Source organism: Ixodes scapularis, unplaced genomic scaffold (assembly GCF_016920785.2).
Source record: "Ixodes scapularis isolate PalLabHiFi unplaced genomic scaffold, ASM1692078v2 PGA_scaffold9__187_contigs__length_104089568, whole genome shotgun sequence".
NCBI classification, from domain to species: domain Eukaryota; kingdom Metazoa; phylum Arthropoda; class Arachnida; order Ixodida; family Ixodidae; genus Ixodes; species Ixodes scapularis.
This window is the reverse complement of record NW_024609884.1, coordinates 62,538,118-62,562,037: the sequence shown is the minus strand read 5'-3', so window position 1 is coordinate 62,562,037 and position 23,920 is coordinate 62,538,118. Positions and strand designations below refer to the sequence as shown.

At 43.4% G+C, this 23,920-nt stretch overlaps 2 protein-coding genes across 4 annotated transcripts in view; one reads left to right on the top strand and one right to left on the bottom strand.

Moving 5' to 3' along the window:
- The first annotated feature begins 11 nt into the window (after positions 1-11).
- On the top strand, positions 12-16,365 carry LOC8053682 (uncharacterized protein ZK1073.1). Of its 2 annotated transcripts, XM_029978947.4 has the most exons (14): positions 113-266; positions 3,132-3,182; positions 3,283-3,349; positions 3,492-3,609; positions 6,221-6,283; positions 9,292-9,352; positions 9,416-9,502; positions 9,585-9,662; positions 9,725-9,769; positions 9,843-9,958; positions 14,643-14,681; positions 14,763-14,895; positions 15,402-15,453; positions 15,532-16,365. In XM_029978947.4, the coding sequence occupies exons 1-14, from the start codon at positions 204-206 to the stop codon at positions 15,573-15,575; spliced, it is 1,017 nt and encodes a 338-aa protein (XP_029834807.1). In that variant the 5' UTR covers positions 113-203; the 3' UTR covers positions 15,576-16,365. The 2 variants fall into 2 exon arrangements, with proteins under 2 accessions (XP_040076734.1, XP_029834807.1); XM_040220800.3 differs by lacking the exon at positions 3,283-3,349 and having other exon boundaries at positions 12-266.
- The window catches only part of LOC8053683 (tRNA pseudouridine synthase A), a 30,244-nt gene continuing 20,642 nt past the window's right edge, over positions 14,319-23,920 (bottom strand). Inside the window, exons 7-13 of one of the 2 annotated variants that reach the window (XM_029978945.4) lie at positions 22,861-22,906; positions 22,629-22,793; positions 21,495-21,614; positions 20,696-20,766; positions 19,865-19,991; positions 16,382-16,499; positions 14,319-14,947 (exon numbers count right to left, since the gene is read on the bottom strand). In XM_029978945.4, the coding sequence (XP_029834805.2) occupies positions 16,389-16,499; positions 19,865-19,991; positions 20,696-20,766; positions 21,495-21,614; positions 22,629-22,793; positions 22,861-22,906 (640 nt within the window). In that variant the 3' untranslated portion in view covers positions 14,319-14,947; positions 16,382-16,388. Of the gene's footprint in view, positions 14,948-16,132; positions 16,224-16,381; positions 16,500-19,864; positions 19,992-20,695; positions 20,767-21,494; positions 21,615-22,628; positions 22,794-22,860; positions 22,907-23,920 lie in introns of those variants that run through there. The other variant, XM_029978943.4, reaches the window with a different exon arrangement.

Sequence of the window (23,920 nt, the reverse complement as noted above, 5' to 3'; positions counted from 1 at the left end):
GCTCTCCACTGAATAAGCGAGTACCTTTGCGTAAGGATAACCTCATCAACAAGAAAGCAATCGATTACGTCGAGAGAAAGGGGTGGGGTCAATGTGCAGTCGAAAGCGAAAACGAAACGTTGCGCAGGGAGTACGGGTGGCCCAGGGAGTACGGGCGCGTGGAGACTGCGCGTATCCTCGTTTACGACCACCTCAACACCGTAATGTCAGAGGACACTGGTGTACTCGCGTTGCACGAGCTCGATGCCGACGAGTGGCTCGTCAAGGTAAGTTGAAACCGGCGAAATTGCGACGGCAAGCGCGGAACCCTTCAACTGCGCAGCACATTCGGAGCGCACCCTGCTTCGCCTGGGCTCGCCAGCGACTTCAAGAGGGCCGTCCAGCTAAACAGTGGTCATGGTGTTATCTTTAACACCGAAAATCAGATGAGAGGTTGAACCACGGTTGACAGCTTAGACAGGAGAACGGTAGGTCAAGCCAGTGCACCACGATGGTTGCACCCGAGGTACGGTGCCTCCCGACGTGCGCGTTTCCTTTGAAGATTTGTATTTCTAGTCATTTTTTTTTTTTTGTTATGAGTTGGAAACAATAATTTTCTATCGTGGGCGAATTTTAGTGGTGGATTCTACCTTGTGAAGTTTCAAGGCTTCAATGGAATTGGAATGACATATATCCTCGACGTCTTCAACGGCGGGCTCCGAAGCGAACGGCCAGTTGCCCTAGAGTAGCAATTACTGGAGAGAAGAACATAAATTTTTTTTTTTATTATTAAGCGTCCTAATGGGTCACACATCTCACAAAATACCCCCCCCCCCCCCCCCCCCCCCCCCCCTTTTCCTTTTTCCCCCTTAAAAAAACTACAACAACAACAACTTCGCGCAATATTTGCGAGACACATTTCGGGTTAGGAGAAATTCCAAAATTGTGCAGGGAAACTTCACGAATTTTGCTTTAGGAGGTGCATTTATCCTACTCAAATTGCATAAATCAATTTCCAGAAAAAAAAAAAAAAAAAAAAAAAAGAAAAGAAGGAAAACGGTCGATTTCCCAACAAACAAACTTGATGCTGCCACTCATAGATGGCGCCATAATCAGCGCAGTAATTCTGGAGCACACACGGTGTCACGAACAGGCCCACAGTACTGACCACTGTGGCACTGACACCACACTCGCTCTTATCCGCTTTCGGATGTTCAACAAAGAATATTTTCATATTAATGTTCCCAATAGGGACTTGTTGTTTCGAAGGTTACATGCATTGTAAATACAAAAAATAAAACCAAACATGAAAAAAAAAAAAAATGTTTGTTTAGCAACATGAAATTCACACGCCACTGCCGAAAATAATGTTTTTATCACCTGACTTCATCACACGCATCACATCACACGTTCTGATGCGTCTAGACAGCGGCAGCTGTGCTTATTCAACCATACGATGACGACGATCGATTGACATTGCGCCATGATGCGTCATACGGTGATCTGATGTTGAGATGACTTTGCATTGATTTAGCGTCGATACATTGTTGATGAATAAATGATTTTAAGGTCGTGCTGTTTTCCCGCCAAATTTGGCAGGGAAACTGAATTGGTGCATAGGTCACGTGACGTCGGGCCACGTGACATCAATTTTCCCGCCAAATTTAGCGGGAAATTGAATTGGTGCATAGGTGACGTGACGTCAATTTTTCCGCTAAATTTAGCGGGGAAACTGACGGCATTTACGCTCACGCCGTCGAAAAACCGTGGAACAGGCCACTAACAGCTATGACTGTAATATATAAAACAGCGAGCAAAACAACGAAGACAGGAGAAGTACACAGGACGAGCGCTAAACTGACGACTGAATGGTTATTGAAAAACACCCAACAGTAAACCACCAAAGCACCATCGCTCGCCCTACCTCCGTATTTCCCATTATTTTAAATTTCAGTAAGTTTATTGTTGGTTTCTGCTTGCAGTTTATGTTGACACCTACTATTTCATCTCTTCCTGACACCTGTCACTCCGCCACTGAAATTATCAGCTCTATTTATTTTCTTTATACAAGGTGCGGCCGTAAGGGCCAATACATTTGGAATGCCTTGCAAAATTTGAACTCCAAATGTACTTGCCTGAAATTGGGCACGCGAATGTAGCTTTGCAACAAGTTTTATGTCTATTTTTTTTTTCAGAGTCAGAGGTGGTAAAATAATAAAAATAGAGCAAAACCGGCAGCCGTGCATTTCCTATGACCTATACTGTATGTTCGTCATCTGTGCACTGGTTTGTAAGCATGCTCCCAGGTGGTCATTGTTCATATATTTCGTTAAAATTATTAATTATCATAATTATCTTGCTCAGAGCCAGCCGGGAGCGAGCTCAGAAACCAGTGTGAAGACGAGAAACAGGCTGGTATAGGACATAGGAAATACATGGCCCCCCCATTATGCTTTTTAATATTTCACTACCTCCGAGTTGAGCTCTAAACATAACCGACATAAAACTCATTGCGACGCTACATTCGTGTGCCCAATTTCAGGGACGTATGTTCGGAATTTGAAATTTGCAAGATGTGCCAAATGTGTTGGTCCTCATGGACGCAACCTGTACTCTGAGTTGAAACTTCAAATTTTAAGAAGTAATTCATGCCAGTAAAGTACATATTCGAGAAAAGTTACTAGTCGATATGTTGTTACTGATTTTGCAAACCATTTTAGTATGTACACATTTTTTTAGATGCACTGAGCAGACAAGGTCAAAACAAACATTGAACATTAATTTCCAGGTATGGTGCTAATGGCTAATAGCAGAATTAATCTAGAAATACATGAGCATCTGTGGTGCAGAACACCGATTCACTGTCATATCACAGCCGACATTGACTCTTTCATTCCCAGAATGTAATCGAGTAGAACTGCCTTTTGAAAAAAGAATAACTAGCCATTTTTGTGAATGTTAGCCTGAATGTTCATAGTTTCATCAAATGTTTTTTCAGATTCTTGTTTCAATTTATATTCATCAATTTCGCACATTCCCTTAATTTCAGGGCCCTGAAATAAAGTGTGTGCTCATAAATGAAACATTATTCATATCATACCATTCTAAATAGTGTCCGATCTACCTTTCTTTACGAGCAACTCTTGTTCCAGGAGTACAAGATCAAAACGCTAAGATGTGGGACCCTTCCCGTTCATGTCCAGGTAATAATGTGCACTTTGTAAGGTCGTTATGCGAGTCGCAGCGCAGGCAAGAAAATAAAGCCCCTTTCCGCAATGCCATTTGGGATATGTTGCTTCCCAGGGCGATCTCTCAAAGATGAACCCGAGGAAACCAGTATTTCTGACGATGCATGATGTCGGATCAACTTGTAAGTGGGAGAAAACAATCCGTCCTTGCCACCAATTTATGCAAAAAAAAAAAAAAAAAAGAAAACGAAACATTTTGTTGCGATATAATTTCCAAGCTCACCTGAAAGTTTTTTCGTCTTTTTTTTTTTGCTGTTTTTTCAGATTTGGATTTTGTCAAATTTGCCACGCACTCGGCTATGAAATGCATCCGAGAGAAATCCGTGTTTCTCCACGTGGAAGTGCCAGGACAGACCTACGAGGCGCCCGACTTGCCAGACGAGTTGGTTTCTCTTCCCATCTTAAAGGGGCTACGAGACTGTGGCAGTAGGAAACCACATAATCCATCCCACTCCTGGGATTGACATTGTGATGATGTCATGACTTTCCAATGACACAGGTGGCTATTAGCTGTAGGGCATTTTTTGTTTTCCTATTTTGCTACTTCTAGGTTCTGTGGCCACACTGTAGCGCATTTTGTGTTCTGCGTCCTGGAGAACAGACCGAATGCCAAGCCTTAGTTCCTCGCTTGTGGGAATGAGGCTTTCTCTATGGCACTGAATGCGTGACTGGCACATGTGACCTCCGGGTTTGCGTAAGGAAAAGGTAGTCCAGGAGGAAAGAAATCTGAGACTCCCGGCGCTTTTGTTTTTAGGAACACCAGAACATGCAAATAAAAAAAAAAACTGATTTACATTACAGCCGAACCTCATTCTTATGTTTATTTAAATATAGGTTGACATTTTGTTCAGGGCTGTTCTTTAACACTAGGGGCCTCCACTATAATCATAACTAAATAATGTCGACCTACATGATTACACAAAATTTCCAAGTCTATAAAGCTAATGCAAGTGCTGCCCCATGTCAGCTGTTGCTCCTAGCACACTGGTGCAAAGCAGTGAAGCTTGACGCATGTATAGCAGTGAAACTGATGCGGGCGGCGGTGCAAAGCGGTGAGGTACGATGCGTGCGGCGGTGTAAAGCGGTAAAGCTCGACGCGAGTACCGGTGTAAAACAGTGAAGCTCGACACGTGTGCCAGTGTACAACGGTGAAGCGCAACACGCGTGCGCATGGTGCACGATTACTCATTTTTAACACCACACGAAATGAAACTAGCAGGACCAAAGAAACCGAATGCCAAGAGGTGGTAAGATAAATGGGCAATTGCAAAGGCCTGAATCCCATTCAAGCCTAGTCCAAGGTCATGGCTGCCCTGGCAAGAACAGGGAATGTATATCTCGGACAAGCAAGTGAATAAGAGGGAGTGAAACAGAAGAGGGTAACCGCGGCCCATCGTGTCACATCGGTGGTCTTGGGTGGTAGTATTTGGATGCAAGAACTGAGTAAAAAAAAAAAAAAATCGAGAAATTGATAAATATTCCTAGGGAGCTCAACGACCGACAGTTGTGGACGTAACAGCCAGGAAAAATTATCAACTGGGAATGTATCAGCGGAGTTTAACTTACATGCTTTATGGGCACAGGCAAAGACAAATATGGGAGATAAATTAAAAGCGCTTGGATATCTTTCGATGTGCAACCGAAATCCTGCTTAAATTTCTACGGAATAGGCCTGCATCGTGTCGAGGGCACCTCGGCCAAAATTCAAACCCGTCGGCTGAGGATGTTTAGGCCAACGCTTTGCCCCAAAGCCATTGAGCCCAGAGTTTATTCCAAGTACTACGCAGTTATCTTTTTTTTCAATTATGTCACGGTAATGCACGATTATGCCACATAGCATTATGTACCTCACACCATTGACTGAAGTGAATCGAGGCACATTGTAACTTTTTTTTTTTGCACATGCAGATTTTTTTTTTTTTCTGCATGTGTGCTGCAGGTACCTACTTTACTGGTTGAGTTCGTAGAAGGGCCACAGCTTAAAGCGTAACCTGTGAAAGGAGTTTCGAACTTGTTAGTCACACCTTATATATCGACTACTGACCGGATTCTGTTTGGATGGGAGTTGCACCAGCATGCTGCACCATCAAAATATTAAGAGACTAACCACAGACTTCATTTGTAAGCGTCATTATGAAGAAATGCAGATTCTGCAAGTCATGCATGCGAGCATGCAAAGAGGGGACAAAGATTCCAATTCACAAAGACAGATGCAGAATGTTTGGACAATCACTGGTCCTGAACTCTTGTTACAGGCAGCTTTGAAAGAGCTGCCACGCTGCTAGATCGCAGCTAACCAGTCAGTTTGCTCTCACCGAGAGATGCTTTGTACTTTGTTAGTTCCGCAGGAGATTCCCGGGCCTTGGCATCATGCAGATATTGTTGAGACATAAAGTTTTGTTGAAATTTAACAAATACAATTAAAGTTGACCCCGGTCCTTAAATCCAATGGCATAGCAAACAGTCAACTGAAAGTCCCATTTTTGCCCTGTTTAGAAAATCAAGTCTGCTACCATAACCATATACAAAGGGTCAAATTGACTTTTCTTCAAGTGAGAAGAAGCATTGCTGCTGCAGTAGGCAACACAGGCTCTGTGACCTTTGATCTGGAAGGATCACAAAACTAATGAAGGCCCATAACGGAACAGGGACCAGAATAGGACAATGCACAGCACCAATTCGATGCAATTCCTGCGCCAGGTATTTTAGCCGAGTCAGTACGCGTTCGACCTCAACATACGGGAGCTAAAGTAACAAGGCAGACGATTGATCATATAGGTTTGTGCTGGAAGCCAGAGACAAGAGAAAACCAAACTCGTGTTCTTGGTTTAGCACTTGGGTTTTCTCCCAAATGCGAGGAAGTTTTTCGACTTAACGAGGCCAACATTATTCCCTATTTGATGCGTTGAATTTATGAGTTTCTCTCAATTCAATGAAATTAATATTAATAGCTACCCTGGATTCAGTTGAAACTTGACCATTGCCTTTTTCAGTTACAAATTTCCTTCCTTGGATGACCTGGCACACGAAATGGTGTCAGTCCTGCACTACTTCAAGTAAGTTTTTTTCACATTTGTACAGGCTATTTTTGTGACTGTGTTCGTGAAATATTTTTTCTGGAGCTGTAGTAGGTAGACTCGCATTCTAACAAGTCATGACATTTTGCTATGAACCCACTCACATTTGATTTTGATCGCATTTTAAATTTGATCAATAATCTGCTTCTTCACACGTGAAGTTTCTGAAAAAACACTATAAAATGCTGTTGAACCTCGATTTAAAAAAATGCTTTTTAAAATTTTTAAATGCTGTTGAACCTCGATATAAAATGCTGTTGAAGTTGAACCTCGATTTAAAAAAACTCGATTTTACGAATTTCTCGATTTAACGAACAAATTCGGAGGATTCCCCGCACACCCATGCCCGAAAAATGTCTTTCTCGATTTTACTAAGTTACCGATTTAACGAAATAATTAGCGGGTCCCGGTGACTTCGTTAAATCGAGGTTCAACTGTATACTATACCCAGGGTGTTTCACCAAGAATTGAAAAACCTACAGTGGACATCAGGTTTCGAGTGTAAAATTATAATTAAGAAATTAATTACCTAATATTCGCTAAGTAACCTAATATATTTGCCTTAGCTGGCATGTTGTCAATTATCAAAATATGTCATGGCTGTTAGAATTCACAGAAACCAAATTTTGCAGAAGTACTGAAAACTGGGCTTGTTTGTGCTAATTTCTTACAAAACAGAGTGCACAAAACCAAGGACCATAGGAAGACACAAACAACAGATGAGCGCCCATCTGTCGTACATGTCCTCCATTGATATCTGTGCGTTATGCGCCGCGTCTTATAATGAAACAAAATTCTCCTCTGCGCTGTTCTTTCAAATTTAAGCCATGAAGAAAAAAAGATATTGAAACTAAGCCCCAAGAGAGTGATGAAAATCCCACCCGACCCAGAAGTGTTAGCCTCTGCGGCGGGTGCATAGCAGTGAGTCATTGCAAATCAATCTTGTAGTCACATTATCCAAAGGTCACATATTCATAGAAAAGACGCACCTTAACACTGCGGTCTCCTTGGCCACACAGCTTTCTTCCCCTTAGTTTCGGCGTGACAGACTAGACAAACCAACTTCGCCAATGAACAGCCCAGAGAAGAATTTAGTTTTTGACATCCAACTACTCTAGCATATTTGGACAGGCAAATCTCTAAATGTGCCAGGCAAATATTTAAAAAGTTCATTAGTGATCTTGGGTAATTAGATTGCTAATTATCACTTTTCATTCACACATCCGCTGCAATCAGTGTTGCTACTCTGAAGGAGTCATTTTTTATTCGAAGTGTCCTTTTCTTAAAAATTACTCAGCCATGGGTAAAGTACCCTGCACTTTCACCCTATTTGAGCGGTGAGAAACAGGAAGAACAAGGAGCCACAAATATGCAGGATGCCTGCGGCTGGCATGGATGGAGGACCTCTCTTTGTAAATGCCGTAAAGCAAAAAAAGAAAAAAAAAAAAAAAAAAAAACGCACAAGAGGAAACATTAATTGCAAACAAAACTGTCAATGTGCATCTCTACTCGTTTTCACCTCAAGAACCGTAGTAAAACAAGTCCGGGTCCTCGGGGAGCATTACTAATTTCCCCCTTTATGTGAAGAAGTAAGACATATATAGGTGCATTTTAGATTAGATGTGTGTTATTATCAAGATGTACACATTTCAAATGCCAAAAGCATCACTTCTTCCTCCAACAACCAAATCTTGTAAGAACTAGTTCGCGCAATGCATGAACAATGCGCAAAACATCCTTTTTTCTTGAGGTGAAAACCAATGTAATATGTGATGCAATGGACAATGTCTGAACCGGACTGTCCCTAGCAGCTGAGGGGCATTTTGGGAAACAACCGTCAATGAAGATCCAAGTTTCTGCTTCCTCCATCGTACAAAGGCCAGCCGCGGACACCTAAGACCTCTGTCTCCCCCCCCCCCCCCGCTGCACACTTCTTCATAGTCTTCATGTATCGATCCATGCGCGCACATGATGCAGTAAGCATAGTACTTTTCCTTTTGTGACTTTATCAGACAGTGAACCATGCAAGGCCAAAGGAAACCACGTAGCAAAACTGAAAGAACACAAAGACATTGTGAAAGCACCAAGCACCAGCACCAAGATCACCCTAATTCTAATCTTGGTGCTGGTTCTCCTCGAAGTCTGTCCAAGTCTAAAACAAATACACACACACCAAGTTGGTTCAGAAAGCAGGATATGCCGATCGGTGGCAAGTTTAGCTTCGTTGTTACAACAAGGCTTGCTTTCGCCTTGAATGTTTATTGTCCAATAAAGTGACGAGAAGAAACATATACTTTTACTGTATCCACATGCATATGTCAATTACCACGAAAACTATGGTGGGGTAGGATGCGGTGAGTTGTGAGATACTAGTCCGTGGTATGATGGAGGAAACCGAAAGTCAAGCCTTTGTTGACAGTTGTTTCCTAGAATTCCCCTTAGCCACTAGGGTTGCTCCCGTTTTTCGTGTAGGGTAGTCCAATGGCGTAAACACACTTTTCCTGCTTTTCTTTTACCACTAAAATACACTTCGATGAAAGTTTAAGCTCGCCACAAGCAGGAGTAGATTTTTTTGGCTTGTTTTGCAGAGGTCCCCCCAATTCATAACACTATTTTCATATATCGAAGGTGGAAGTTAGGTAGTGCAAGCCACCTCCTGATTCAGAGTTCAGCCGTATCCATCCATCGATGGCCCCCTAGTATAAGCCTTGACCCGTCTCGACAGATTTGAAAGAGCCTTTGTGTTTACAGCACCGAAACTCCCCAGCTTCGTTTCAGAACTGCGTCACGGCGCTGAAGAAAGTGCTTCATAGATAGTGGGGACGAAATCGGATGTGTGTATGACAATCCTAGAGGGATCAAGACAGGATGACAGTTTGAAGTGCAGTCTTTTGCCACAAGCAGTAAACACAAACAGGAAGTGCAGAGCAGTGCTATTGACCCGCCCTCCCGTGCCTGAATGGCCCAACCCGGTTTGCATCCAACAGGATTCCGTACTGCGTGGCCCTCGGGGAGGGTGCAGGGGCCAACGTCCTTGCCAGATTGACGGTAAGGGCTGCCCATATCTCGTCCTGCATTCAATAAAATGCTAGTCTTTTCCTTTCATCGCAGATTAACAATCCAGAGCTGGTCCTCGGCTCTATCTTGATACACTGCAATGCGATGGAGGCAAACATGCTGGAACTCTTCAATTACCGGGAAAGTTTTTTCCCCTTATATTGAATCATTCAAATGCATGTTGAGTGCCATTGTGATAATATAATTTCCGACCCTTATACAGGTTATGTACTGGAACCAGACCAATGAAAAGACAGCTCCACCTCTGGAACACTTCCTTGTTTTCCACAAATTTGGAAAAGTGGGTAGCCAGTTCACTTTTCTGCTGGCCGATACTCCTTCATGACGCTGTCTCGATTCCAGGTCTTCTCAAAACTGCTGGAACAGAGCGGCTTTTCACAGATCATGGTGAGCATTGTTTGTGTATGCTGCAGTTACGAATCTAGGGTAATTGTGTGATTTTTACTCCAAACTGGAGCAGAGTACAAACCCAGCCAGCAGCAAAAGCTCCGGAAAGGATGTTGTCATGGAATACACAAAAAGTGGACAAAAGATGAACAGGAAAAATTCTTGCCTGTATATCAGCTCCTATCTCACGTGAGGCTGTTCTCTATTTTCCCACTGTTTGTAAATGCGTAGCTCTCAGTATTGGAAGTTAAAGGGGCGGTGCAACGATTTTAAGATTAAAAGAATTTGCATCTCATCACTTTTATGTTGTTTATCGTGTTCCGGAGGATAGAAAAAAAACATCTCCTTCATGAAAAATGTTGCAACTCCGCTGCATAATTGCAAAGCAAAAGTCTAGCTTTTTCCCTTATCTGCAGCTGCGAGTGGCAGCCGAAGGAACACGGCGAAAAGATAACGTGACCTCAGTCGGTTCTAAACTGCAGCATAACGGCCGCTAATGTTCGCAGAGAGAGGGAGAGGAAGCGTCCTCCGAGAGAGCACACGGGAACCTACACGGCATCCCGCACTGCATCACTAGGAGTGCGACCAATGTGTGACCCTGAAGACTGGGAGTGAGTTGAGGGGTGCCAGTAATGCCGATACTTATCTTTTTTTTTTTTTTTTTTTTTTTTTTAGATAACAATTAGGACACGCAGGCGAAATCGGTTTTCTGTTCTTTACTTCACAAGTGTCAGAGGGCAACTTTCACAAATTTTTGACCAAAGCCTGGAAATCGTTGCATCCCCCCCTTTTAAAGGGGTACTTCAACGAAATTTGAATTATTCCCTTCGTGTTCAAAAATAGGTTGAATATGATCCACAATATCCGTAAATGGCAATCGCACGTTTGTATTTTGATCCTGGTGGCTGTATTTTTCGTTATAAACGGTCCACTCTGGCAAGCGCTCGAAGAAGGCCCAGCGGAGACCACGTAACGTCCAACGCAATTGTGACGTAGGTCGTCTCGGGACGAGCAAAGCTACGGCAAGGCTGACGTCGAGAAAATGGCCCAGTCGTTCCAGCCACCGAAGCGGCAGCTTTTATACGAATTTTGAGTGACGGTTAATCTTCTATAATCTTGTAGGGGGACAATAGCGACTTCTGCGACACACAAAAGGCATTCTCGGGAAGAGGGGAGTTCCTTCTTCCCCTCTTTTCTCGTCGTGGCCAGAAGCGAGACAACCTCCGTCACTAGCTGTCAAGGTTCCTAGACGGGCATTACAAGCGAGGCGTTAGCGACATCCACCAGGTGCTCTTTGCTAATCGTTTAATTTGTTTTAAAATTCCTTTTCGAGACTTTTTTAACAAGATATTGGTATGTTCGATGTGATACTGCTCCTTTGAACACATATAGACCAAAAGATGAGCGCCGAAATTTGTTGTAGTATCCCTTTAAACTCAGGGACCCTGAGAAGGGTTGTTCAGGTTCGATTACAGGAACTGTAATTAATGTACAATCTTTGTTGGGTTCCAGTTTTCAGGATTTCGGTCACCAGTTCCGATTTCCCCCCCAAAAAAAAACGGATTTCTTTCAGCTCGAGTCGAGAGCCAGAAAATTAACATTAGAAAGTTGTTTCGGTGAGAAAAATAATGCCCACTGAAGCATTATTGAAACTGTCTCTTGTTTCCACTTTTTCTTTAAAAGCAAGGTGTCTAGGGGTAACAGATACAACCAAGTTTGTAACTCAGATAGTCTAGTCACTCAAGTCAATGTTCAAAAATAAAAATGTCTTATAAATTAGACCACCTACACTGAACAAAAACTTACTCTGTTAGTTTTTTATTGCTCTCTCAATATTCAGCGAGACCTTATTAGAATCCTTGTGAGAAAATGAAGAGCAAAAGAAATACAGCCAACAAACTGACTATATAATTTATAGAGCTAAATTTTTTCATTGCTTCATTATATTTAAGGAACCATGACATTGACTTAGCAGAGCAGAGCAAAACTTTTGTCCCGGTTGTATTGTAGCGAAATCCTTCGGTTACATTTCTCACACAATATGCTGTCATAACACAGCATTTACTCACCAAGATTGAATCAGTGTTTGATGGTATCCACTTTGAATGGGTATAACTTCAGCACATGCAATAGACCTAACTTCAGCACATGCAATAGACCCTTTCCAAACTTCAGCCTGGCTGCTTCGATCACTATCATCAAGCAAGTGTGTGGCATCAGTGACATGGTAATGATGGCCTTCTGGTGGCTGATACAGGAAGTTGAAGACATGCACCGAAGAACGACCAAAGCTGAGGGCATGAAGCCTGTGCATTTTAGACGTTAGCCCAATGTAATGCATGAATCGGATAGTCTCTGCACTAGCGTTCATTTCGGACTGTCATGTAGCCGATCAGTTGATACATGCACGGTCCTCAAGCCCCTCGATATGGGGAATGTTTTATATAGAGCAGTAGAGTTTCTCCGACACCAACGAAACTGAAATGAATGTAAGGCAAAGGATACATTCTTGCCTGTTATTGGCACATAGGAAAGTGATGGTGCCAAATATGTACATTTATACCACCATTAGCATGACAAAACTTGGAGCGATATTTAACCACTAGAGGTTATACTGAATTTTGGAAAGCGTCTGTGCCAAAAAATATTACTAGGGTTTGTGAGAAAGTGAACCGGCGCATAAAAGCACTATAATAGCTGCAGCAGTATAAAGCATATATCCTTCAGCGTTTCGTTATTTGAGCCTTTCATATTGCATATCCCCAGAAAGACAGCACTAACCTGAATGGTGTCTTATTTCGATATCAACTTCTATAGTACGAACATAAATGAGTTTGGGTATAAAACGAAAATAAACTGTAATCAGGCAATCAAGTTTTTATGGCCCGTATTTTTTTAATACTTTTTGTGAAAAATATTTGGCATACATTTAGTCTCTGGAATTCTACATAAAACCAGAGAGTCTAGTCAAAGGCTCTCATGTGAAATATACTGTCAAATTTGAAAACTCAAAGCAAGAATGTAGCTATCCAGTTTTCTTTCTTGCTGACCAGTTTTTCCATTGAAGTAAATGCCACGGGCACTGTCAATGCCATTTTTTAGTGTGGCCAAAATTAAGCCCAAGTGAACGTCGGCTCATGAAAAAAATTTTGTTTCCTTTTTATCTAGGTAAGATCCCATTCTCAAACTTTCGCATTTGATGACCACCACTAGCATCATTTATACATGGGTTCTCAGCTTTCTGCAATGCATAGCTTATTTTTGCAGGCTAGTGTATTAATGAAACAAACAAAACAAATAAAGCATTATTATTATTACTATCATTACCCCTGCAGGGTTTGGTACTCAGTAAAGTGCCTGGTCATTTCCCAAACTGCGTTAAGTTCCTCACTTTTTGGGGAATATATTCCACAATCCGATCACCCTTTTAACATTAGCCTTATCAGACTTGATCAGTGTGGGCCAGTAGGTTAAAAAATTCACCACTTCTTGCCATTTGGGAGTGGAACAAGCTCACTGGAGAAACTGCCATCAGTCTTGCTTATCTTTTATTTCAGCTTGAATTGAAAAAAGTAACAAAAAAGATGCAGGCATCTGCCAAGATGATGCAGTGTCTTGCGTACCGAGTGACATGTTTTTAATGTACTGCTTTTTCTATACCTTATCACTGTATTACGAGTGCGAAAGTGTGCCAAATAAAATGTTAAGTATGTGATTTAGATTTTTTTTTTTTTTATTTGCTTCATTTAATTTTTTGCTTGGTTCTATTATTAAAATTGCGCTATGTTCCCTACAAATATAATGCTGAAGGGGGCCTTTAGGGTACATAAATAAATTAATAAATTGCACAGAAAAGCATTTTCTCTTTGCCTTAGCTTAAAACGTATTACCATCCCGTGCCTGGATCACCCCTACAAAGTAAACACTACATCACTTGTTACAATGTCCCGTTTCTCTTTCATTCCCCGCACTTAGACCGAATGGAACCACCTCCCTTTCAACATCACATCAACAGACCACAACTTGTTTCTTTCACCACTCTTGTATTATACTTTGGCGTTAAAAAATCACCAGTTTTCCATTGTATTTTGTAGTTGTGTCCTTTCCTTTCTCACACTTGTTTAGAGCTTCTTTCTCTCTTCTCTCTCCCCCCCCTCTCTCTGAAATGCTATATTGCACCCAAAAATACAAAAAAAAAAAAAAAAAAAACTATTTGAACAAGAACACAAAATTTGTGTCGTTTTGTTTGTTATTTTATTTCGCTGTGTCTCAGAGTTCTGAATGTGATGTTTCCTAACCAGCTCACCTGCATACTTTCACTTCTTTGAACGGAGAACATTACCCAAACAAATTTCGGTCTTAAACGCGGTTTTTGGTTCCAGTTCCAGTCCCCGGTTAAAAAAAAATGCGACCTGGAGATGCTCTAGTTTTAATGTTTTTCCTAGGATGAAACTTTATCTACTTGTAGAACTTTGTTTGCTCCTTTCAAAACAGTCATTAATTGAAACCAAAAACAGCACATTATGAGCACTCAAGAACAAGTCAACCGTTTCGTGAATACACTCCCATGTTTAATTTTCTACAGAGTAAATAGAGAGCCAGTCACAAGCATATGGGGAGCCTAGCAAATAGTTAGATCAGAGCACACGCAACCTGCACTTGAAATCTGGGAGCACGAAACGTCGGTCTTCATGTTCCAGTGCAGGTCACATTTCTGGGTCCAAACGTTACTTGTGCCTCGTTGTTGACCAGGCTCCTTTCATAGGGGCAAGAATTGGCTCTTTGCATACGGCATGGGAGGTTCCCGCCTCTCTTCTAACGTCATTCTAAGATTGTGTCTGCTTACGTGCCTTCTTCTATCGCCCTGTTTCAGTCGAAGCGACATATCCAGCCTCCTGAAAGACCATTGCAAGTAAAGCCCCGCTTTCCTTCATTTGCGGCGAAATGCGCGCGGACGCTCGCTTTAATGTGTGACGTCACTCCTTCTTTGCAGAACAGACGTCCTGCTCGTGACAAGCAGCAACCCGATTCATGCCGACGTCACCCAGGCAATGCACAGGAAGATTGATCCCTCAAAGGCCGCCCTCGTGTCCCTGGATGACGTCGAGGATATCCTCACCGAAGCGGTGAGATCACACCTTCCCACTCGCTTTCGGAGCTTCTGGATTTGTGTGTTTGCTGGAAAACAACAAATTGATGCCCGACAGTTTTGACAGGTCCGAGCAAAAGAGGAATACCCGAGCCGTAATAAACAAAAGGCAAGGGTCAATAGTTATATAATTTAGCAGACAATGTGTCATACCATCGAGTGGTGCGTCTGTAACAGCTGTGCTTTCTATGGTAGTCTTCCGACTTTTTTTCGAGTGAGGTTAGAGTTGTCGAATGCACTAACACAATTGGAGAAAATTGGGTATAGTTTTCCAAGGGCATTTTTTTTTTCTCTTTTTTTGTTAGTTTTTAGTGTGCTACCGAAACTGAATATAAAAAGAACTGCCCACAAGCACCGATCCAAGCAACGCGAAATAAATGCGGATGATCCCAAATTCGAAGAAATTCAGCATTGTACACTCGAGCTCGGCCATTGTGCAAGGAGAATGCCACTGACCTAGTTACACATTTAAATTTCTTTCAGCCCAAGAAGCTCGCTTACAGCCTCATACTTTTCTGCCAAGGCCTCGGCTTACGTAAGTACTGCATTCTAAAAGGCTCACTGCAGAGTCCACCAGGAGTCGGTGCCGGTTCATCCCGATTCTCTTTTACAGTGAGCTCGTTGCCAATCACCAGCCTGACATCTCTCATGAAGTAGCTGCCCACAGATTGACTCGTCGGATTAGTTTTCCTGAACTAGGGCATCTGTCACAGTCGCATGTCCCGTACCGGTAAACAGATAACCTGCCGTCTTAGCGAGGCAAGTAGCTGCTTTGTCACGACGGATTTTAGGGGGGCCGGACTAAATTTAGATTTAAGTTGAAGCATGCACAAATATTTCCACGCTCACTGACCCATGGCTTACCAATTGTGGTTTGCTCAAAACCTAAGACGATGTCTCGCCCGCATGCAAAAGGAGGAGTGTGGGCACATTGCCTATTCGTGAAGATTTCCCCTAATTTTGCTGCTCCATCTCCAATTCTCTGTCAACTCCCCAGGTCTTTTTCCCACGGCTCATTGAAGCCTCTAAGACAATTGTAGGTTTTGTGTTTACCCTAATAGAAGGAAACCCGACAACGGCATGTGAATTGTTGTAGCTTTTGACCTCGTTCGGTAGCGGTCGACACTGTGCAAGCATGACACAAGACCTATTCCCATAACCCACAAAGGGTCTGCACAGTCTGAAGGTGCATTCGAGGACACTTGGCAAGTATAGCATACTGCACGTCGTGGAATGTTTATTTGCTACATCCACTTCGTTTGCGCTGCCAGCTACATGCTCCTAGATTGGTTTTCGCCGGTGGCCCTGTGAAAAAGCACAACTATCAGTGCAAGTGTTTCCAAGTGCACAACTTTATAGGACATAGCAACATGTAAGAGAGTCATTGAAACATAAGCAAAATGTGTACGAGACAGACAAGTGTTAATAAATTAGTCAGAGATAGCAATGAGTGGAAATCTTACCTGCTTGCTATACAGATTGCTTCTGTGCCTCTATGGACGCATGAGGAAGAATTTCGTAGGTTTTTTCTGCAGGATTTGCCTTCACCAGTGTCTCTTGCTCACAGTCCTGGCCTTGCAACTGCGTGAAGTGCGTATTATGCAAAGCACATTCTGGGGCAACTTGCATCGAAGACTACATGAACAAAGGATATTTACAGAATAATCGACCCAAATCAAGCTGAGCCAGCTAACAAGGATGTAGTGTGGTCTTCCCCATCCAGCCCTCATCCTCTAGCAGTAGTTTCTGCTAGTACTAGAAAGGAAAAAGGTTCAGCGGCCCCAGGGAGAAACATAACAGGCAAAGGACACGCAACTTGTTATTTTGCCCAAATTTGTTTGTTTTAAATCTAAGCTACATTTTATCTCATTGCTAATCCTTCCCCAGTCCCATGCTCCTTCCTAATCATCTTCTCACGCTCGCTTCCACGATCACCCCTTGGCGGTTGTGGTGAGATTGCTGCTGCAACACCGGGACGCAGAAACCTAGTACAGTGGCTCAGTTTCGGTGTGACAGCAAAGGTGCAGATCACACAGCGAGCGGCAGACACAAGATACCAACGAGAAAGGTTTCAAACACACGAAGGATGAAAAGGACTCCAGGTTGTTGCAGGTTAAGAGTGCAGGACTAACTCTTCCCACAAGGCCCTCCACTCTTTCCACTTTAGCAGAGCAAATGCTGGAGAGGAGGCAAAGCCACTCCTCGCCTCCTCTCCAGCATCTGTTACCGACTATGGGTAAAAAAATCATTGCACGGGTGTGGAAAGCTTGCATAACTGATCTCGAAATACACATACCGGAAGTACGAGATCTGCCGGAGAAATCTTTTAGGTTTCTTCACGGTGCATATACAGGCTGTTTCACATAATGCTGGCCAAATCGCTCCTGCGAAAAGTGCGCATCGCATAAGAGAAAGGTTATGTCATAATGGTCACTGCCAAAGGGCCTATTTAGAAAAATTAATGTTTGGTATAATTAGGGAGTTTATTAGATTTGAGTAATAAACTTCTTAATTAGTAAATATTAATTTGGGCATCATCAAAAACCACTCAACCAGCACAGTTTACAAAATTGGAAGGCATGCACAGCATTTTACGACGTACAAAAATAAAAAAAAAATTTGAACGCATTTTGAAGTTTTGTTTTCTTAGCAAAATGCATCTCCGTGCCAGCAGTCTTGCTCCCCATGGCCAAAATGCACAACTATCGCTTCGCCTCCCTCATTTGAGAAAGGGAAGTGCGATGCTTGCCGATAAGATGAAATGCTGTGTTGTTTGAACGACATTGCAAGAACAAGCTTCAATTCTTAGGTTCACCTCTGCAAGCGAAAAATCCGTGGCAGTGCACATGAGATGTTGCATTGGCCACAGACTGTTGACACAGATACGCGTTTTGATAGGAAACCGTAACTTAAAAACACATCCAAATTGTGTTTTTGGAACACCGTAAAATGCCGCGTGCCTTATATTTTTATTTTTATAAAGTGGGCTGATTTAGCAGTTTTTGATGATGCCCACAAAGTTTATAATTGAAAACATACATATTTAACTTTTTCAATTAGTTAATAACTCAAATGTAATTAAGAAGCTAATTACACCGACCATTATTAATTTTCCTAAAAAAAGGCTCTTTAACAGAGACCAATATGACATCAATCGTTTTTGCTTTCGCAGTAGCAATTTGGTTGGCATTTCATGAAACACCCTGTATATACACTGCACATCACAAAACACTTGAACTTCACTAGAAATGAACCTGAACGGTAAAGGCAGGATGTACAAGTTTCAGCTCCATACGTTAGCGGAATCAAAAGTTACAAGCGACTTTCTTAAAGTTCTTAGTCGCAGGGAAGCATACTCCACAGCTAGTAGGATGTAGGTGAGACCAGCTTGCAGTTCCATGCAGTAGTGGCCTCATATGGAAGTCACCTTCGCTTTGTCGTACGAGTGGATTATAGCTAGCACCACCTATGAATCGCTATCTCCCGTATACCTGGCTGACGGAGGGTGGAACCTTTAAAGGACATATGCAAAGGAAAGAAACATTCTTTTTTAAAACAGCCTAGATGGAAAAAGAATGTCATAAAACAAAATTTACAATGCAAACTTTTTTTTTTTTTAGACCTATATTTACGGCGAGAGACGAATTTGTAGTTGGCGCCCGCGGGAGCCCGCGGAAAAGTGGTTAGAAAGGTCACATGGCTGGCCGCTATGGTCAATGGTGCTTGCGCTCTTTCGGGAGCTTCATACGAGCTCTAAAGGTTATGTATTAATTTTTGTTTGAAGTGCAACAAAAAAAAAAAACGAAGATTAATAAGTAACTTTTAGAGCCCAAAGGAAGTTCCGGAAAGAGAGCAAGCACCACGTAATAGACCTGTGTGCCGGTCAGAAATTGACGGCGGTGGCGCACCGGAGTGTTCTCTTCTAGTGGCGGCGTGACCTTGCGGCAACGACGGCGGCGCAGCGCGGCGGCACACAGTTCTACCACATGACCGGTGGCAGTGCTCTAAGCACCACCACTGGTACGGTGCTCTAGGCACCCTTAAAAAACCAAGATTACACTCGTCGATGGTCGATTTCCCTATTAAAAATCTAATCAAAGATTGTGACACACCCCTCTTTCTGTGCCTTGGAGCAGGCACCAGGGGGTGCCATCAGAAAGCATTTTTAAACGATAATTGCAGCATTACGTCTCCAGCACCCAAAGATTTGATGTTTTTGTCAGAATATAATGACAACGCGCCTAAAAAAAGCCATAATAGTAACGTTCAAAATCTTGAAGCAATGCGCCAGTATTACGGGGGGGGGGGCCTGAGGATGCCATGCCATGCCGCCACCTCGAGAGAAAATAGTGCCCGTGTATTGCCGGAAGTTTACTAGGACGTCTTGCCATTAGAACTGGCCATTTTGATTAACTAAAGTCGAACAAACAATGTGCCATCAGAAACAAGCTTTTACAAACAGCAACTTTTTCACCCAAAACTGACTATTATTGGAAGATAAATGTTGCTCCTATCTTCCGTTTCACCCTATGATAAACCACAGCCAGAACCACCAAGTCCAATCACGAGTCTGTTGAAAACCAAGCGGAATATTTTTCCGCATAGACCCCTCGCATGCTCCCGTTGCACATTTCCTCGCACCATATGCTAAAGCAATACGGTATGCCACGCAACAGTTAACAGGACCGGACCTAATGTCCCGTAGCTTGGGCTGTAAGGGCAAGACGAAGTACTATGAGAACACTTTACCAGACTTCCATTCTGAAATCCAGTACTGTCTAAATGAAACGAGGATACTCCATTCCCAAGTCCACTCATCCAATACGGGGTTGCAATACAGACCAGATCGCACAAAAAATACCACATCTGCGCAATGCTCTCCATAGTTTTGGGACATGCTGTAGGCCCAGGCGGACCAGCCGCGTTGCAAACAAAAAAATACCCACCTCGTTGCACGAAACGTGCTCTTGCTCGGCGGCAATGTCGCAGTGCTCTGCCTCGTCCGACGTCGGCGGTCCCGGTTCGCGCACGTCGTACGTGTGGAGCGGCAGGTTTTCCATCCAGGTGAGCATACTGGGAGGCTTGGTATAGGGAACTACCAGAAGCCGCCTTTTTTTTTTCATCCGTAAACTAATCTAGAGCCCCTTATCAAAGCCGCGCAAATGCAGTCTTCACTTCTAAAATGCCAGAAAAAGTTGTTCCTGCATATAGGGTACTAGAGGCACAACACCAGAAGCAGTCATAGTAATCTCCATTCATCGTCTTGAAAATCGTCTTGGCAACGGGCAGAAACTGAGGGAGAGGAGTAGAAAAGGGCACGCAAGGACACCAGAGCGCTGCTGCCCTGGTTGGAATGATTGGTGGGCAGAAGCAAAGGTAGCTGACATTATCTCTACTTGCTCTTTGAACGTGCCCCAAAGTTGAATGTGTCCAAACTTTGGACACAGTTCGAACTTCGGTCGGAGCTCAACAGTGCCCCACCTCCGGCGCAAGCTTCCTAACTTCGACAACACTTGGGCGTCTTGTGCAACAGAGGGCATAGAGCGCATGCTAGAGGACGGGCGTTCGAAAGACATGCCTTGCCATTCTCATTCTGTCAGTTACTATAGCAGTTCTTTTTTTGTTTAATCCTTTCATTTGTTCGTGCGTGTTGAAACAGGTTTGGGATGTACCCCAATGATGCAAACATACGCATTCTATTGAATTTGGACGGAATAAAAGTTTTGATCCAAGTCCACTTGCAGAACAAACAAGGTGCGGTGATGTGCAAAGGATACGACTTTTCATTCTTTTCGGTCTCCAAGATGGTAGGGTAGATGTGCTTTTCCTTGAAGCTCTGGATTATGTCCTGCAAAGAGGGAGCAAGACAATACAGCATGCCTGCCGGCAGTGGCAGTACAACCAGGGACTCGAACCGTAACCAAGATATTTTTTTAATTGAAATTGGAGAATCGTCGGTCTGTAACCAATACGGTATGTTATCCCGGCTCGAAATCTAACATTTCTGAAAATACAGTGCAATCCACTTATAACGATAATGAGAAAACCCGAAAATTAAATCGTTATAGCCGATTATCGTTGTATCTGGACTAGAAGCTGGGCGTATATAGTCTTGAAACTCTAGAAACTGATTGTTATAAGCAGTACATCGTTATATCTGGTATCGTTATAAGTGGATTGCATTGTAATAACGGAGGGGAAACCCTGGGACACAATTTTCAACTGTTAATAAACATTTGTGGAGTTTCGCTTCAGTGAAGACTGATGCTTCTTAAAGAAATGAATTCTACTTCTACACAGTTCCTACCCTACTACACAGCCCTTCTTCCTACAAAGCGGAAAGGGGGGGGAAGGGGAGGGTAGGAAGAGGGGAGCCAACAGCTGCACTTCATTACTGGCTCTCCTTCCCATGGCCTTGCTACGGTGTGAGCAGCACCAACACAAGCGAGCAAGGTCCGTGCAGGGTTCCCATCCCAAGCTATTGCCTTAAAATGTCTTTTGGGAACACTACACAGACTCGAAAAACACGGTTCCCAATCTTAAGCCCCCGGGTGCAACTGTGGAGAGTGTCCAGACCTGCTTCTCCTCCCAGGTGAGAGGTTCGTGAAGTCCATCCCCGCCATATCGCTTGTTGTAGCGATCATAGTGGACCTCTTCCAGCATGAGGCCCAACGCAGGGGCTATGGGCAGATCCAGCTGGAAATAAAATTCCCTGATACTTTTAACCCTTTACCGGTCGAGTTGTTTTATTTTTAATTCCTTTTTGCGAAAGACAAGCCTCAGGGTTCAGGGTTCTTTTATCAAAGGGAAACAAATCAATGCTCAGCTTTTCTTTTTTCTAATTATTTCCTAATTATGTTGTCTAAATTGTAAAGCGTCAAATAGAAATATTGAGGGCGAAAAGTTGTTGCCTTTTTTCATTTGATTTCATTTTGGTACATCCGCTTCCGTGACATTCCAGCGGTGTCGGACTTTGTACCAGAGGTACTTTACAAAGCTTCTCCGTTAAATGGTGAGCTCTCATCCTCTGAATTCAATTTTGAGAAGCATTGGAAGTCTGATTCAGAACAGCCGACCATCTGACTGCCACTACAGACGCAGCGGCTGACAGGCGAAACAACCATCTCGCACGTATCATGTGCACAGAGCGTAACAATGAATAGCTCAGCAAAGCGAAATACGGTGTGAATGCAACACCTATAGTTCCCCAAAAACATAACAGATAGTAGCACTTCCCGGAGGAAGCACGTTTTTGCGTTTAGGTGGCTACTTTTAAATGTGTATGGCAATGAACGTCAAAGGGTTGAAATGTAAAGCCTTTCAATTACGTGCCGAGGCTTTTCCAACAACCGAACAGCCATGCTTTTAGGGGCACCATCACAAAAGCAATGAGGACTATTCCTTTGAACTGCTGGTTCGTCCAAAATTACCTGGAAATAAGTCTGGAGCAAAGAGAAGTCGAGCACAGACAAAATGAGCAATTAAAAAAATAACAATTTGAGTTTTCAATATTAAAACATCACGTTCGGCTCATCATTATTGAAATGCTAGGATCCTCGAAAAAATAACCTTAATATTCGAAGGTTGTTGGAATTCCAGTGCAATGCTAAACATCAGAAAACAATACCATAACAGACTGCTTTCTGTAAAACACAAAAATGGTCCTGCAGGAAAAAAAAAAGGAATCGGAAGATCAGCAGTTAGGCTGACCTTTTCAGGGCCCCAGGCCCTCCGTATGGTAGTCTCCTTGGTGCAGCCCCGCATGATGGCTATCACCAGGCCCACCATCTTGCGAATCTGATGCAGCATAAAACTCTGGCCCTTGATTTGAACCTGGACAAACTCCTGGTCTCCCTGGACAAACGGCTGCCCACACTGCGAGACAAACGGAAGGGCCTCGCTCACGCCATTGCGAGACGCAACCTCATGTGCAGCCACTTGCCTCTGCCGAGATGATGTACCGCATGGCGCTGGGGTCTTCAGACTTCCTGAGGAAGTGATGGAAAAGGTGACGCGTGAGTGACACCACTGCTAAGGCTCCCGCAAGGAAGTATGTGCTAGAGATCGCTCAATGGTATGGCAGCCGACCACACAGCGGGTAACTCTGCGTGCGCACTACATTCAAACGTCACACTTGTCAACTTTCACCGTCTATAATTTTGCTCATAATAATTTCTCGAGCATTCCAAAGGAGAAGTCAGGTGTGTTCTGCAGCCTGCATGTGGCAGCAAAATCTGAGATTCAATGCAATGTGTCTGTAAGCCGCAATAGACTTCCATCTTCACACACACTGTGCATCAAGAGAAGTGCCACAGCCAACGGACCTTGCCAAGAAGAGTTCTGCGCCTGTGTGCACGTCCCTCAACCAGCGGCAAAGGCTCAACTTAAAGGTGCACTAATAATGTTTCCGAGATCATCTGTTCTTGGTGATAACTTATATCTTACGGACTCCAAGCACCCAAGAAATTAAAAAAATTATGCTTGTGCGACGTCTCCTACTAGAAATGTGATTGAAGTTTGTGCCACGCCCCTTCCTGAATGGAAAAATCTGGAGCACAAAATCCAGTGGAGGCACCGGCAGCGTGACGACGGGTGCGAGTTAGCCCCAGTCGCAAGCCGACTCGACTCTCGCGCCCGTTGTCACGCCGCCGGCGCCTCCGCTGAATTCTTTGCTCCAGACTTTTCCACTCAGAAAGGGGCGTGGCACGAACTTGGATCACATTTTTAGTAGGAGAAATAGACGTCGTACAAGCATAATTTTTCAATTTCCGGGATGCCAAGATCCCGTAGAATGCGTTATCACCAAGATCAGACAATCTCCGAAACGTCTATAGTGCACCTTTAAGGCCCATTCACACACTTGCGACTCCTTAGGACCTTGAGCCTTGAAACCTCTTAAAATCTCTTACGACGAGAGAATACACTCTTGCCGCCTATTGAGTAGCCGTCAAGCACTTGGCGGTCCCGTATATTTCTTGCGACGTACTACTTCGTCGCTGGTT